Source organism: Leptonotus elevatus, chromosome 5 (assembly GCF_054856555.1).
Source record: "Leptonotus elevatus isolate MCC_2025b chromosome 5, RoL_Lele_1.0, whole genome shotgun sequence".
Lineage (NCBI taxonomy): Eukaryota > Metazoa > Chordata > Actinopteri > Syngnathiformes > Syngnathidae > Leptonotus > Leptonotus elevatus.
The window spans coordinates 5,056,236-5,073,498 of NC_141243.1; the positions used below are offsets into that span (position 1 = coordinate 5,056,236).

Below are 17,263 nucleotides of genomic sequence, written 5' to 3' on the forward strand. Positions count from 1 at the left end.
ACTCAAAATAACAAAATGAGTGCGCCTGGACTATGATCATCACGACCCCAGTCCGATATGAGAACCAGCTGTTAGCCGCTCTTTTGTTCTCCGAGAGCCACAATGTCTCTCCAGTGCCTGGTGTGAGTCTCCCGGTGCTCGCGGCTCCTCTCAGATCAGCTGCTCGCTTTTCTTTGCGAGCAAAACGGATTCCGGGAAGCAGAGAGAGAATCTTTGTCTAAACACACTCTGCGGCTGGGCGCCAGCCAATGCACAGAGCTGCCCGCCTGCCCCGTGCGCATAGGTCAGGAATGCGCTCCACTTAGTACGGAGGTGAAATCCGCTTTGACTTGCGTTTTCTTTTTACTGTCTAGACTTACAGGAGAATCATATATTAAAGAGGAGCGTTTGGTATGTACAGAAATCGGATATCTATTCCAAATGACTGCCACTGTCAAAATGACCTTAATTCAACCCGCCTACCATGTGAATGATGAACCGCCACCATGGCATCCTGTGTGTGTGTGTGTGTGTCAAATGTGCCCCTCACTCCTCTCCAGATTCTGCCCAAAAGCATGACAGCCAAAATATCCTGCTCGCAGTCCACAAACCGACGTGTGAAGTTGTGGCGCATGCCCACTCTTTTAAGACTGTCTGTGCCACAGAGCATCTAATAAATGACACCTCAGCAAGACCTCAGCCAGGTTCAAAGCAATCCAGCACTTTGGCTGAAACAAAGCGCTGCGCATTAATAGCAATGGAGTGTAAACCGTAAGAGAAATTGAACACAACATAATCGGCCAGCTGATATTAGCTTCTTTTTTTTGATTCTTTCCTCTAGCATCAAATACTAAAGGACAATGTAATGTAAAAACTCAAATGTACTGCCTGTAAATTCACATTTTTATTTAGTTAGTTATTTAATTATAAGGGACTAAAACTTTTTTTTTTATTGTATTTATTTATTACCGTTATCAGTATCTGCATCAGCCTAAAAAAATCCTAATCAGTCAGCCCCTACAATATAATAAAAATTATTTTATTTTTTTAAACAGACTCATGCTGTGTTGAAAGTCAAACAATAATATTGCTGCTATGGAATTATTTTGCTAAAGTAATAATTCAGTTATGTTGAAGATATGTTTGTTGAGGCGATACATAGCATTAGTAGTATTTATTTAATATATCTATTTTTTTAATGTAATTTTATTCTTCTTAGGTGGAGTCTTTGATAAGCCGTAATGGGTTTCTATCTCACCTTCACGTGTTGTATTTATAAAAAAAAAAAATTGCTGCCTTATTTGTATTTTTTTAAGATTGTGTGATAGGGGTGTGCCAAAAAAAATAATAATCGATTCTCATAAGAATCGCGATTCTCATTTAGTACGATTCAGAATTGATTTTAAATGTCCCAAAATCGATTTTCTTTAAATTATTTTATACTGTCTACCCTTTGTTTGTATGTGCCTTTTATTGGGAGCGCTGTTCATGTTGTACCCGATATGGCCACTTAGGGGCAGTGTGGTTCCAAGCGGTCTGATACACTTAAGTTGTAGCCACATTAGAGAGTCGAAGGGAAAAGTCACGATCAAGTTATTGCAATAAAAGTTTTAGTTTTTTCAGCGTGGAGCCGTTGAGTGATAAAAGTGCCGCGAGTAGCGCACTAATTAGCATTAGCGAGTCAGACTGGAGTATTTTTATTTTACGATTCCTTGAACATCTATAAATTGAAGCAAAAATCATTGTCAATCAAATCATTTTGAAGCAAAAATCGTTCGTAATCGAAAATCGATTCCGAATCGAATCGTGCACCCAAAAATGGGAATCGGAATCGAATTGTGAGGCATTCAAAGATTCCCACCCCCATTGTGTGAATAAACAAAATATTGAAGGTGGGTTTCAAAAATGGACGGTGAGGGTGTGACAAATGCAACAACAAACCACGATGAAACCACAATCTCCCTCGTGGAGGTAACAGTTGGCACTTGGCAGAAGTTACGAGACACCCAGTTAGCCTTGGGGCTGCGGGACCTTTTGTCGACCCTCTGCACCTGATGAGTTGGTAAGACCTCTTGTCAGAATACTTGAGCCTCAGTCGGCCTGCAGTCTTTTCCGGGTCGAGATGTGGATTTAACCTCTTGATCTCCCAAGTTCTGTTGCAACTTTCGACACAATGGCCGAGCCCTCAAGTATGTTAGGCTGATAATCTTCCCCGGGTCTGGTTTCACTTCAGCGCTGATTCGGTCCCAATTTGTGGATTTGTGTTGCTCGGTAAAGACATGAGAGGAATGGTTGCCACTGCTAAGGAATGTTTCGCACAATTCTATTGGAAGACTTGTTAGCTTTTTCACAAGTCATTCCAAGCAGATTTTCCTGAGAGCTGATTGGCTGATTCACCTGTGCCATGTCTGGATCTTGTTGTACATGAAATCACCGTGGGAAGCCACGGCTTTCACTGTGGAGATTGTTTGGAAGATTTCATGGTTCCTCTTCATGTTTTTCGCTGTCTTCTTGGGACAAGTAAGGCTCCGTGCCATGGTCTTGTCTGCGTTGCATTAGCCCCAAGATGGAGTTCTTTACTCCAAAATGTTTTTTTTGGGGGATCAGCCCCGCGGAGCACTGCCAACTCGAATAGAGACCTGCCAGTGTGCCCTTTGTCTCCTCTGACACTGGCTGGAGGAGAGTTTTGTATTTTTCTCTTCTCCAGAGAACCGGCATATACGGACGGACATGCGGGAGGCTCAAAGAGAGACAAGCGAGCAGGAAAGAGTCTTAACTGTTAGCTCAGGCTGCAGTGTTTGCGCACGCCTGGCATTGACAGGCGCGTCGCCATGGGAACGACCAGGGAACCGGGTTCGCCGCTCGCCAATCCTCGAAGAAAAATGGAGATGAGAAACTAGCTAAAGTGTCAAATGAGACAGCAGTGTGAAAAGAGTCTTTCGGGGACTCATTCTTCTCTCCCGGGCCTTTTGTAAAGCCAAATATGCTGCACCTGACCTTTTGATAACGATTTCTGTCATTTTCCACTTCAAGATAGGACGTATGACTCCTTATAAAAAGGTTGAGCACATTGCCAATGTATGGTTCATATGTCAAACAATGAAAACACTTTAGATGAGGAAAGTCCCGTGGCAGTGTGCGTAATCAATGCTGATGGGTGTGGCCGTGCATGTTGATTCAGGTCAATGATAAGTTATGATGTGCAAGCCAGGAATGTGATGACTGGCCGTTTTTCACATGGACAAATGAGTGAGGTGAGCGAAATGGTGTCGGCCTACCACGTGTGGCAATCGTTTCTTGTGAAGGTACGAGGGACAGAACACTTTTAACTATCTGAAGGCGGCGCATTAAAATAAGTTCTGTGAACGTCTAAATTGTGCAACTTGAATCAAAAGCGAGAAGAGTTCAAATGGAGATCAAGTGGATTCAAACAATGAAAGTCATGGAAATGACATATTATTGATTATATTTACATTGCTTTGAAGTGGGGTCACCAACTTTTTTTGCTACTCTGATTAGTGGGACAGGGTACCAGTTTGATACATTATTATTATCGCTGCAACAGAACATTTTTCTGAATACATTTTTTCCCCGTTCTTTTGGATTTATTTTCTTTTTTTCTTATTCTCCACCAGTTTTTTTGAAATAATATTCTTTTTCTTTTTCTGAATTATTTTTTTCAGTTTTTTAAATATATATATATAATGACAGAATATAAACATTTCCCAAAAAATCAGAGAAGAAAAGTGTTCCACAAAATCGTGAAACATAAAAAGAAAAAAAAAGTATTAAAAAAAAAAAGCAAGCAAATATTCCATAAAACAGAAAATCGAAATATCAAACAAAAACAAAGCCATATATATATATATATATATATATATATATATATATATATATGTATATATATATATATATATATATATATATATATAAGCAACATTTTCAAAAAAATCAGACAAAAACCAAAAAACTGATTTAAAAAAATTTTTTTTTTAAACAGAACAAAAATAATTACACAAAACAGAAAATCAAAATATCAAAACAAAAACAAAGCCATATATATATATATATATAAAAGCAACATTTTCAAAAAAATCAGAGAAGAAAAGTAAAAAAAATCATGAAATATTACACAACAAAAAAACTTTTTTTTTTTTTAACAGAACAAAAATAATTTCACAAAACAGAAAATAGAAATATTAAACAAAAACCAAGCCCCCCAAAAATGACTCCAAAAAACAGGACCTCTGGCTTCCACGGGCAACATGTGGGTGACCCTCGTTTTAAAAACACAGATTCCATAAATAATGGCGTCGGGGTCATCGGGTTCACGCAACACTCTTATGTTGAAACTGGATTAAAATCCAGCATTTTTGAGCAGGCCTTGTGCATATTATATTCAGTGCACATTGTTTTCAGTCATTCGCAAACCACCGGAGACACTTAATTCCCCCGTGCGGTGTTTTTAGTTTTCATCCCAAATCCTGCATTCTTGTTCGAACGGGCTCCCAGGGGTCATGTGGCACTAACGTCCGTCTCCCTCTCTGTGCATCGCAGGGGCATCTTCCTGGACACCATCCTGCCGCGCTACGACGTGAATGGTGTGCGACCACCCATTGGCCAGAGAACCAGACTTAGCAAAGGGGATATCACACAGGCACGCAAACTCTACAAATGCTCCAGTAAGACCAAAAATGGCAGATCCTGTCTGCCCCGGGTTCCCCCCTTCTGTCTATTTTTGCACATGTGTGAGAGATCTGCAGTTGTCCCGCTTTCCCTCGATGCATCTCCTAACTGGGTGGCGAATAGCCAGTCTTCTACTTATTGATGTGGCGCGGCTGCGTGCGCGCGACCAGCCATCCCAGACTCCCGAGCGGAGAGGAGCGTAAACACTACCCGGCAACAGGAAGTCATCGCAGATACACGGCGGTCGTGATTCACAAAGTAAACCGCCGCACGGCGAGGCGGGTTACATAAGCTCGTCCGCCTTTTTTTGTGAAGCCCTTTTGTGTACACTGCGTGATGTAAACAGGATCGATTGCGCTAACGTCGGGAACGGATTTGATGTCACGCAGTTTGATTATAGGTCAGGTCGGGATAGCTGAGCTGTCAAACAACATGGCGACGGCTTGTAAAGTCAAACCAGCTGGCGAGGCTTTGCAGGCGAGGCTCGAGCTGGCGGTTTGAACCTTAAATGGACCTATATATATATACACAGATGAGTGTTCAGTATATACATCTGTATTTTGCCCGACGTCATCTCCCTCAATGACGGTCTTGGAAGGAAGAAAGGAAGGAAGAAACCCCCCCCCTGTGATGTGGCAGTAGCGATGTTTTCCTGGAAACCAACAAAAAAAAAAAACGTCCACAGGCCACGAATCTCCCATTCAAGCTCCATTCCTGGAAATGTTTGTCATCAAAGCCCCCCCCGCCCCCCCCCCCCCCCGAGTAGTTTCTAACCGTTTCCCATTATTACCCACAACTCATCACTAAGGGCTTCCTTGTTATCCATTGACACGCTATCGAGCTACAGCTGGGGGAGAGCTTTTAAATTTCTCCTGCTACGTGAAACAGTTCAAATAACAAGAGCGGCAATAACGAAGGGGTCTCCCAGCGCAAGATGCAAATCCACGCTCCGTAAATTTCGCCGAATTAAACACATCTTCGGCCTTCCCTTTTTCCCCCTCCTGGCGCCCGCATGCTTAATTTTGCCAGTTAAGCAAGTGCATCACGTGCATAATGTATCGCATCCTCTGGAGAGACGGATTATTTATAGCGGGCCAGGTTTATTTTCAGAGGATGCTTTGAGAGAGCGTCTCATTTGTGAGCTCATCATCGCCGCACGTTCAACAATAAAAGCAGGGCCTTTTTTTTTTTTTTTACCTATTAAATGTTCTCAGGGACACAGGGGAGGCGGAGCCTCACCTCCGATTGCGCAATCCCATTTGAACCCAGTTGAGGAGTCTTGTAATTGGCAAGTGCCTGTTTCTGGCATCTTTTTCAGACATTTTTAATATGCATGATCATTTTTCCACAGACAGACTGATGTATAATTTAATGTTTGTGTATTAAATGTTTTGCCAAGGTGAGGCAGTCGGTATTCTGCCTCACACTTGCTATGAGGCAAACCACAAGCAATTTCCTGTAGCCCTGAGATTTTCAGGGACACCCAAATGTCTCATAAAAGCCGATTAATAACATTTTCTCTGAGGTAAAGTAATTATTATTGCCTATTCTTAAATCACAGTGATAAGTCTTTTGTCTTCCTCCTCACTTCCAATGATCATTTTGTCGACGAAAAAATGTTCATAAAATTTCCGTCCCGAAAAAAAAAATTCAAACGAAAAACTAAAATAAAAGCCATTCATTGAGACGATAACGACAACTAAAATTGACTGACAATTTTGTCAATGACTAAAACGAAAATGAAAACAACATCAGGAGGAATGAAACGCGGGTGGGAGAAAAGAACCACTCAGAAACGGTTCAGTTTCACTTTATTTCGTGTTCAAACATGCTTGCATGCGTTGTGCAGCTGTAAGAATTAATATCAAGCAATTATGCACTATTTTTTTTTTCTTGGGTGAAAACTAAATTACGAGACGGCATATTATTGTCAGTTCATGTGTTGTCATTTTCTGGATAAAAGTCAGGAAGATGAACTAAATTGTCAATTTAGTCGACTAAAATTGGATTCAAACTAAAATACAAACAGATGACTAAATGATGGCTTAATTTTAGTCAAAATTAAGATTTCTTCTAAAACTGTTGCTCCAAACCAAACGTGGACGATGTCACATATAACGACGTAAAAAAAAATTCTCCAAAGTGTTGCTTAGAAGTAAAATACCTTTTTGGTTTTTTTTATGACAGGCTACTAATTCAGCGGCAAATACGACATTCTGCTTGGCTCCGAAAATGTGTCGATGTGTGCTGTCCCACATGACATTAACGTGCGGGTCCTTTTTGTGTTTGTCTCTGCGGACAGGATGTGGGGACAGTCTGCAGGATAGCAACGGGAATTTTTCCTCTCCGGGATTCCCCAACGGGTACTCGGCCTACATGCACTGCATCTGGAGAATATCCGTCACGCCAGGAGAAAAGGTGAGCGAGCGCGCGCGGGAAAAGGCCAAAATGGGCCGCGTGACGCCCTAAAACAAACGCTGCTCTCTGTTGATGTGCTGTCGCTGTCTCTCTTCCCAAGGTTTTATCGCTGTGTTGACCTTTGTCCCATTTCGTGTCAATAATCAGCCCTCTCTCTCGGTTTTTAAAGATCATTCTGAACTTCACCTCCATGGATCTGTACAGGAGTCACCTGTGCTGGTATGACCATGTGGAAATCAGGGATGGGTATTGGAGGAAGGCGCCCCTCAAAGGTCATTTTCATTCATTTGAACTGCTCCATGAATTCACCTTTTTTTTTGTTTTTCACGTTACAGATGTGACATGTTTTTTTGGAGTCCAACTGTAATAATGTTTTGACATGACTACGTCTGACGTTATTCGTTTGGCGTCGCGTCGCAACGAAACTCGCCGCAAAGCATTTTCCATATGGATTTTTAGGAGCACATTTCCTTTGTGTACGGTGAACAATATGTCCCACATGAGCATCTACTTTGGCAACGCAAGCAGTGGAAAAAAAACTGCGCTGGAGTGGTTTTGATTTGAAAGAAAGCGAGTGAGACAAAGGAAAAAAATATTGTGACATAGTACTGAAAAAACCTGTTGTGTTTTTGGCTTTGGAGGCAAATGTAGCTGCATTTGCCCCTTTAAAAGTGAAGGTCAACCAAAAAATTATATTGACAAATTACAATAATATTTGTATGTCCCACTAGTCAAAACACAGCATTCTGATTAATAATACGTTTGTGGAATATGAGTTAAGCAGCAAAATGCAGTTGTTTTTATCCATCTCAGGGCGCGGCCATTTTAGCCACTTGCTGTCGACTGAGAATGACATCACAGTTGCTCAGGGCTCGGGTAACGACCAATCACGGCTCACCTGCTTTCCGAAGCCGAGCCATCCGCCTGAAGGCCAACCAATCACGGATCTCCTGTTTTCTGAAACTGAGCCGTGATTGGTCGTTACCCGAGCCCTGAGCAACTGTGATGTCATTCTCAGTCGACAGCAAGTGGCAAAATGGCCGCCGCCCCAAGATGGATAAAAACTTTTTTCTGCTTAATTCATATTTCGCAAACAAAACAATAATCAGAATACTGTGTTTAAACTTGTGGGGCTATTATTGTAAAGAACGTTTTTGGGTCGACGTTTGCTTTTAACTCATTCAAACCCAAAACATGTTTTAAATACTTTGTTCTTCACTCCCAAAAACCTATTTATACGTTTTTTATGTTCTGTTTTGTTTTTTCTGCTAGAGCTTTGATAAAGCTTCTGACATGAAGAGGTCGCTGAAAGCAATGGTAGTTATTACAAAAAAAACTGCCAGCAGATGGCAGCTGAGTATAAGAGATCAACCAGGGCCCTGTTGAAAAAAAAGCGGTTTTCCCCCACAGTTTTAAACAGATTTGTGAATAATGATGAAATTAAGCTATATTCTAATGCTAATTGCTGCAAAACGAAAAGAAGGGACTCTAATCTTTCTTTTGGTAGGTTCCATATTTTTATAACAATAGAACACAGTATTCTATGGACCTTGCAAAATGAGTCAAAACTCATTAAAACAACCTGAAGCGAAGGGGGTTGCTTCAGTGAAAATTGCTGGGAGTGAATGACTTAAGTTTGTCATGTAACTCTGCTCAAATTGTATGAAACTTTAAAGTCCTGTCCCCCCCACCACCCCCCCCCCCCCACTTTGTGATCCAGGCCGATTTTGCGGCGACAAACTGCCCGAGCCAATCATCTCAACCGACAGCCGTCTGTGGATCGAGTTCCGCAGCAGCAGCAACTGGGTGGGAAAAGGTTTCTCTGCCGTTTATGAGGGTAAGCCCGCCCTCGACCTCCCGACCTCTCCGCCTCAGCGTCGGCGACGTCGCTCAGCGGAGTGAACTCACACATCCGCCTCCAAGCTGCAGTAATATCCTCCTTTTTTTTTGGCAGCCGTTCTGCTGATGTGTCAGCCACTTTATGCTGCATTAATCAGATTTTGGCCGGCCGTCAGAATCGGCTCTATTGTTTCCAGGCCATGCAGAAGCTTGTGTGTGTGTGTGTGCGTGAGGCATTTCCACTAATCCACATTGCGAAAATCCGATCAGTGTGCACACGTTTTATTTTCTTAAAGCACACGTTAATCATTTTGCTATTAAGCCAGTTTTGGATTCTTTTCTTCCTGTCACGTGCAGCCATCTGCGGTGGGGAGGTGAAGAAGGACAGTGGCCAGATCCAGTCCCCCAACTACCCGGATGACTACAGGCCGAACAAAGGATGCGTATGGAAGGTTACTGTAGCTCAGGGCTTCCACGTGGGCCTTACCTTCCAGTCCTTTGAAGTAAGGCCCCGCCCCCGGCAAACCCTCATGCATGCGTTCTCCCAAATTTGGTCCACTGCCCCCCCCCGGCCCCAAAAACAAACCTTGTGTTTACGCAGATCGAGAGACATGACAGTTGCGCATACGACTACCTGGAGGTGCGTGACGGGAACTCCGAGAGCAGCCCCCTGCTGGGCCGCTTCTGCGGCTATGACAAACCAGATGACATCAAAACCAGCTCCAACCAGCTGTGGATGAAATTTGTTTCAGATGGCTCCGTCAACAAGGCCGGATTTGCAGCCAACTTCTTCAAAGGTCAGAGTTGAAAGGTTGGGAACGCTGGGAGGGAATTTTAGCATGTGTATCGAAGAAGTAATGTGTTTGGCATTATCGTTCAAAATCGCAGTGGGTTCCAGGTTAAAGGTCAAACTCGTTTCTTGCAAGTTGGAGGTTGCTATCGTGAAGCCTTTATTTACTGTCCAAGCAATATTTGAAGACAGCCACGTAAGGCACATGTTTTGCATTAGAAAAAATCGAACCTCACACCACCAAACAAGAGTCCTGAAATAATTAAATAAAAATATGTGTGGTGACAGCGGTCGTAGTTAAAGAGCGTTTAATTGTTCGGACTGTCACCATGTAACTAAAGTGACATTCGCTCATTTAACCTAATGATCTCTCACGAGACATTGTGTCACAATGCAGTCATTTGAAATCATTGGCTATCTCATGCTAGCTGCTAATCAGGGATGTTAACGAGATGTTAACGAGATTGGCTGAAGTCCTGCATGATATGCTCATGCTGGCATCATTTGTGATTCGTTTTAAAATATTTCAGACTTGATGTTTGAAGAGCTTTCACTTTGCTTGTTTTGGAGAACAAAAGTTTAGTTCCAAGCAGAATTATTATTATGGTTCTGGATTTTTAATGATATTTGGTTTGATTTCATTTTGAGTTGTGTTAGTTAGCTTTTAAATTGTTTTCAATGTGAAACGTGCAGTAATACTGAAGTAAATATATTTAAAATCAACCCCAAATCTCATTTGTTAAATTAATTGACAAAGGCGAAAACAGGACATTTTTGATATAATTTTAGTTATTTTTTTAAACTAAAATGTCAAAAATCGCACTTCAGTTAGTTGTTTTAAAACCCTCAATTTTATTTATTTCGTTAATGTTGGCATTCATAATATTTTTCTATTTAAATTTTCGTTATTTCATTCATTTTCCTTAACTGTATTCATCTTGGCTCAAAGCAAGCTTCAAATACAAGTGAAGTGAGGACAAATGGAACAATTGTGGTACTGGAATGCCCTCATATGTGGGCAAGGTGAGCCGCAGTGCCTGATGGACTTTTTATTGCACGGGGCAAACACACAAATAAAAAAATCTGAACTCTCACGAAAAAAAAACTGCTGTAAGCTGCACCTCACGACGACGCTCACACAAATACGAACAGACTCCAGTTCTTGGCTTCACTCACTAGGCCACGCCTCTTAAAGGCACACATCCAACACTCAAATACTATAATACGTATAGTAATTACAGAGCACTTTATAAAACCAGTTAATTACATTTTACATTAAAAATTTCTCCACAATGTTTTTTTTCTAATTAAAAATGCCAAACTTTTTTTTTTTTGTGGGGGGGGCACTTTTTTTTCTGTGTGAACCTCCTTGTTTGGAGGATGTCTGCTCCAGCCCCATGGAAGCAGGGGGGGCCCCGCTAAAAGGCTCCTACCATATCTTTGTCTTTCAGAGATGGATGAGTGCTCCAAGCCGGACAACGGTCGCTGTGAGCAACGCTGTGTCAACACGCTGGGCAGCTACAAGTGCGCCTGCGACCCGGGCTACGAGCTGGCTGCTGACAAGCGCAGCTGTGAGGGTACGTTGGATGATGTTTTCTCGTTTCATTTTCACCGAACCGCCAAACCCGCGCCTCACGCTGGAGAGCGCACTCGACTTGACAGAAATATACGTCGAAGCATGTGACAAAGGCGAAAACAGGACATTTTTAGTTTTATTTTAGTTTAAAAAAATAACTAAAATTATATCAAAAAGGTTTAAATCTAAAAAAAATTATTATTATTTTTTTTATTCAATAAAGCAGGATATTTATTGCAGCAGATGCTGTATGTGCGTTTTCACACAGACAGCATAAATTGCTTTTAAGAAAGCAATAGAAAGTTTTAAGAAAGATTTCCAAAATGATTATCCTTAGTAGTATTGCACTTCTTATCAATCACTTTCCATAATAAGATTTGATCGAATGGTTTTGGATTTACACAGCAGCTCCAAGTGGCTAATTCCATTTAATGCCTATATCTGATTTCTCTTGACTATTTCCATTTCAAGTCATGCGTTTCCAAATATGGCTGTGTTGACGTTGACGGTTTTGATTACATCAAACTGCTGTGTATGTACGAACTGTGCATTTATGCTGCGTTGGCAAATCTCGGTTCGTGTTTATGCACAGAAGGTATCGCATTCCATTTCTTTTTCTGTAATGCTTTTCACAATTCTGTTATTTGAGAGCCAAGAATCTAAACCCACCCTTGTAAAATATGTTCAAACGTTGATATCACAAGGAGAACATTTTTTGGGGGGGATTTTTGTGCTGTTTGCACCGAAAAGCCGGAATGGCGATTTTTACAGGCATTGTGACTAAACTCAAAACATAAAAACACTTTCATAGCACTAAAATGAATAACAATAATAAATGGTAAATCAGAGTATGCTTGCGTTGCCTGCAAAATTAAGTTTAAACAAACAACTGCAGCCATTAGTTGTATAAATATGTCGTGTATATAATTTAGGAGTCAAAATGAGTGCGTTCATTTTGAGTTAATTTAAAGTTCCTTTAACGCCACTCATTTTTTTAACGTGCGATTAATGACCGCCCCTTACTTGGAAAGCTTGTACTGGGGGAATTCCAGTCGCAACGCAGCAGATACGTCCACGTCAAAAAAATAATAATTCATTTAATTGAATAATAATGCATATATTTGTGTAGACTGCGGTCAATTTGTATTTTCCAATTTGAAAAATGAGCACAATATTACAAGTTACTTCATGTTAAAGATTAGATAGCTCTTGATATGAAAAGGAAAAATGCACTGAGCGGTCACCAACGTCTTATGAATGCAATTATGCCATCTAGTGGCAGAAATATGACCAACACAAATCAATATCACATTCATTTTTTTTACAGTACAGTACATCTTTTTAATTTAAACTAAATTTTATGAATTATTTATAATTGCTGTATTAATGACTAAAAGATGCAGCCATATTTCTATTAGTTTAAAAAAAAGTACACCTTTATGTTAACAAGACTATGACATTTTTATTGTACTTTTAGAACAGATATAAAATGTTTGATTAATTTTGAGTTAACTATTGAAGTCATGCGATTAATTATGATAAAATATTTTAATTGCCTGACACCCCTAATGTAATTATATCAACTGTATTTTGTGTTGATTATGGTTATAAAAACGTGTGACATGGCGCTATCATATAGTTATTATAAGTTGTGTATATATTGTGTAAGTGTTGTCTCACAAACAAACTAACAAAATAGCTTTGTGTCTTTTTTCCACACATACCTTGAAAGTCACTACTGAGCATTCATATGGACTCATTCACTGCCATTGACGGCTATAAACGTCAAAAATTAATTTGAACTATTTCTATTAGTTTAAAAAAAATTCCACTTTTGTTAACAAGAGTATGAAAACCTAGAAAAAAACGTATTGTACATTTAGAACAGATATAAAATTTGTGAATAATCGTGAGTTAACTAGTGAAGTCATGCGATTAATTATAATTAAACAAATTGTAATCACCTGATGAGATGATTATTAAAAATTAGGGGCGTCAGGCGATACCAATTTTTTTATCGTAATTAATCGCATGACTTCAATAGTTAACTCTTGATTAATCACAAATTTTATATCTGTTCTAAATGTGCAATAAAAACAATTCTAGCTTTTCATACTCTTGTTAACAAAAGTAGAAAAAATGTTAAACTAATAGAAATAGTTCAAATGATTTTTGGACGTTTATAACCGTCAATGGCAGCGAATAAGTTAACTAAGATTAGCCAAGTTAAGGCGTAGCAGCTGTTGTTGTAGCACAATGCTACATTACATAATTCACCCTTAGCATTCCTCAACCCCCCCCCGCGGCAGACCAGATAGTCATTGGTGGAACGCGGAATGGCTAGTTTGCCTCTTTGCTTCTTTGCCTCGTATCAAATGCCTCCCGTTTTCCTCTCTGGTGCGCAGCTGCATGCGGCGGCTTCATCACCAAGCTGAACGGCTCCATCACCAGCCCCGGCTGGCCCAGGGAATACCCGCCCAACAAGAACTGCATCTGGCAGCTGGTGGCCCCCACGCAGTACCGCATCACTCTGCTCTTTGACGTCTTCGAGACTGAGGGCAATGACGTGAGCACTCGGGTTCTTATGTATCGGCGCTGGGTGGGTTTGTTCTGTTTTCCTTTTTGTCACCGCGCCCGCCTCGCCACCGTCCTCTCCGTATATGTCGCGCGGCAGCGACTTTATCTGGCTTCGTATCCGTGCTCAGGTTTGCAAGTACGACTACGTGGAGGTGCGCAGCGGACTCTCGGCAGATTCCAGGCTGCACGGGAAGTTCTGCGGCGCCGAGAAACCCGAAGCCATCACCTCCCAGTACAACAACATGCGCATTGAGTTCAAGTCTGACAACACCGTGTCCAAAAAGGGGTTTAAAGCACAGTTCTTCTCAGGTGAGTTCATCAAGCTCAAGTTGTTGCTCTTTTTCGCAGCAGCTTGTCCAGCTGGTTTTTGTACAACATCAAAATAAATAAGGGCATAATCAATAAGCAAAAGAAGACTGTTTGTCTAAAAATAGTTCATCAAAGATGGGACATCGTGATTTCCTAGGAATACTGTAGAAGCGATCATTCAAAAATGTAAACACTGCCATTGACGGCAAAAATTCATTTGAACTATTTCTATTAGTTTAACATTTTTTTCCACTTTGGTTAAGAGTATGAAAACCTAGAAATGTTTTTTATTGTACATTTAGAACAGATATCAAATGTATGATTAATCGTGAGTTAACTATTGAAGTCATGTGATTAATTACAATTAAAAAAATGTAACCGCCTGACGATTTAAAAAAAGAAAAGATTATTAAAAATTAGCGTCGGGCGATTACATTTTTTAATCGTAATTAATTGCATGACTTCACGAGTTAACTCACGATTAATCACAAATTTGATATCTGTTCTAAATGTACAATAACAAATTATAGGTTTTCATACTCTTGTTAACAAAAGTGGAAAAAAAATTTAACTAATAGAAATAATTCAAATGAATATTTGACGTCTATATTATCAAAAATGGCCGTCATTGTCGCGATTGTGCGTCCGCAGACAAAGACGAGTGCTCCAAGGAGAACGGCGGCTGCCGGCACGAATGCGTCAACACCTTCGGAAGCTACAGCTGCCAGTGCAGGAGCGGCTTTGTGCTGCACGAGAACAAGCATGACTGCAAAGAGGGTAAAAAAAATAAAAAAATAAAAAAAGAAGGATTTCATTCTTGTACGCAGATCCTCATGCACTTGCTTATTATGTTTGAACGTCACCATTTTGTTTTTCGCCGTTTCGCAGCCGGCTGCGACCACACAGTGACCAGCGTGAGCGGTACCATCACCAGTCCCAACTGGCCGGATAAATACCCCAGCAAGAAGGCCTGCACCTGGGCGCTCACCACCACGCCCGGCCACCGGATCAAAATAGTATGTTAAATAGTATGAGGTTGGGGGTTCCATTGCGGGATTGCGAGTGTGTCGCGTTTGCATGTTCTTCTTGTCATTCCAATATATCGTATGAATATCACATTTGCGGAATAGGAATTAAGCACCCGTTTTGATCTATCTCGGGGGGGGGCGGCCATTTTGCCACTTGCTTGTCGACTGAAAATGACATCCAATCAACACTCTGACCTGTTTTCGGAGTCTGGTCATGTGACGTTCACAAGCTAATCCGTGATTGGTCGTTACCTGAGCCCTGAGCAACTGTGATGTCATTCATTTGACAGCAAGTGGCGTTATTCATATCCCACAAATGCAATATTAATCAGAATGCCATGTTTAGACGAGAGAACGTTTTAAGTTACGAGAGTTTGCCACGAAATGAATTAAGCTCGTATTTCAAGGCACCACTGTACCTGTAAATACATTGAGCAAGGTGTGAGATGATCAGCAGCCAATCACAAGGCACACACAGACAAAAAAAAAAACTTCACGCTCACATTCATATCTATGGACAATTTAGTCAATTCAAAAGTTTTGAATTGACTAAATTGTCAATTTAGTCAATTCAAAATGGATCAAAATGGATCAAAATGTCATGAATCAGTTTCATCCTCCGGTCCCCTCGCCCTTAAAAAAAACAATGTATGCACGATAATATTGGGCATTATAAAAATATTGAGTAATAATATAATTAAATTAGTTAATTGATTAATTAATCACTAAATGATAGCATTAATCATGAATTAACGCAGATTGGCCATAGGTTAGCCTTTAGCGTGACAGCGGATGGCTACGTAGCGCAGGTTGTGTTTGAGCAATAAACATAATTTCATGAATTAAAGTAAAGCCTTTAATAAATGTTTGCGTATCACATTTAGAATATTTGTTCATGTCAAAATATCGGGGTCATTTTTTTTCAATTTTAAATTATGCAATAATTAATTGATTAGAAAAAGGAACCGGTGCTCTTCAAATTTGGCGGGAATTTTTTGGGGATAAAAAAGGCCTTTTTTATTTGGCGATTAACCGTGATTAATCCGAATTCTAAAATATGATTAATCTGATTACAAAATGTAATCGTTTGACAGCTCTAAATTAAATAGAAGATAAAAAATGAAACATCTTGTGGATTACGATTTAATGCAGCAATTCAAATCGTCCGGTGTGCCCATCTAGGCCACCAGGAGGCAGTATAATACTGTCATGCAGATACAAACAAAGAAGAATACCGTTTCTTCTACTACTACTTCATTAAGCGACTCAGTAAAATGCTATAATGTGCATTATTTTATGAAGGCAACATTTTGAACGCAGCTTTCGCATTGCGCGTGTACCTAATGAAGTGGCCTGCCACTGTATCATAAGAAGCGCTTGGTGTGTTTTGTAACGCGAGCGTTCTTCCTCCCGGGCAGGCTTTCAACGAGATCGACATGGAGGCTCATCTGGAGTGCGCTTACGACCACATCCAAATCTACGACGGCAAAGACGGCAAAGCTCAAACTCTCGGTCGCTTCTGCGGCACGAAGAAGCCGCAGCCCATCACGTCCGGCGGCAACAAACTCTTCATCCGCTTTTTCTCCGACAACTCCGTGCAGAAGAAAGGGTTCGAGGCGACCCACAGTGCAGGTGAAAATGGCCTCTTTGCAAGTTTGTCTCCTCGGCTGTGAGTTAGTCCCGACTTGACTTTTTGTCTGCGCAGAGTGCGGCGGTCGCCTGAAGGCTGAGGTCAAGACCAAGGACCTGTTCTCCCACGCCCAGTTCGGGGACAACAACTACCCCGGAGCCTCCGACTGCCAGTGGGTGATCTCGGCCGAGAAAGGCTACGGCGTGGAGCTCATCTTCCAGACCTTCGAGATCGAGGAGGAGGCGGACTGCGGCTACGACTACATGGAGCTCTTTGACGGGGCCGACACCAAGTCGCCGCGCCTGGGACGCTACTGTGGCTCGGGGGTAAGGGAGAGGGAAAAAAAGTTTGGCAGCATTCGGACTTTAAAGTCACAATTCGCACTTTAAAGTCAGAGTTTTGACTTTAAAGTCAGAATTCGTACTTTAAAG

The 17,263-nt window shown here is 41.0% G+C and overlaps 1 protein-coding gene across 1 annotated transcript in view; it reads left to right on the plus strand.

Moving 5' to 3' along the window:
* Positions 1 to 17,263, plus strand: part of bmp1a (bone morphogenetic protein 1a) — a 41,721-nt gene that overhangs the window by 21,952 nt on the left and 2,506 nt on the right. Inside the window, exons 8-20 of the mRNA XM_086075695.1 lie at positions 4,537 to 4,661; positions 6,968 to 7,083; positions 7,253 to 7,355; positions 8,804 to 8,920; positions 9,280 to 9,425; positions 9,524 to 9,719; positions 11,164 to 11,289; positions 13,694 to 13,854; positions 13,994 to 14,174; positions 14,826 to 14,951; positions 15,063 to 15,190; positions 16,621 to 16,834; positions 16,908 to 17,158. Of these exons, the coding sequence (XP_085931821.1) occupies positions 4,537 to 4,661; positions 6,968 to 7,083; positions 7,253 to 7,355; positions 8,804 to 8,920; positions 9,280 to 9,425; positions 9,524 to 9,719; positions 11,164 to 11,289; positions 13,694 to 13,854; positions 13,994 to 14,174; positions 14,826 to 14,951; positions 15,063 to 15,190; positions 16,621 to 16,834; positions 16,908 to 17,158 (1,990 nt within the window). The remainder of the gene's footprint in view (positions 1 to 4,536; positions 4,662 to 6,967; positions 7,084 to 7,252; positions 7,356 to 8,803; positions 8,921 to 9,279; positions 9,426 to 9,523; positions 9,720 to 11,163; positions 11,290 to 13,693; positions 13,855 to 13,993; positions 14,175 to 14,825; positions 14,952 to 15,062; positions 15,191 to 16,620; positions 16,835 to 16,907; positions 17,159 to 17,263) is intronic.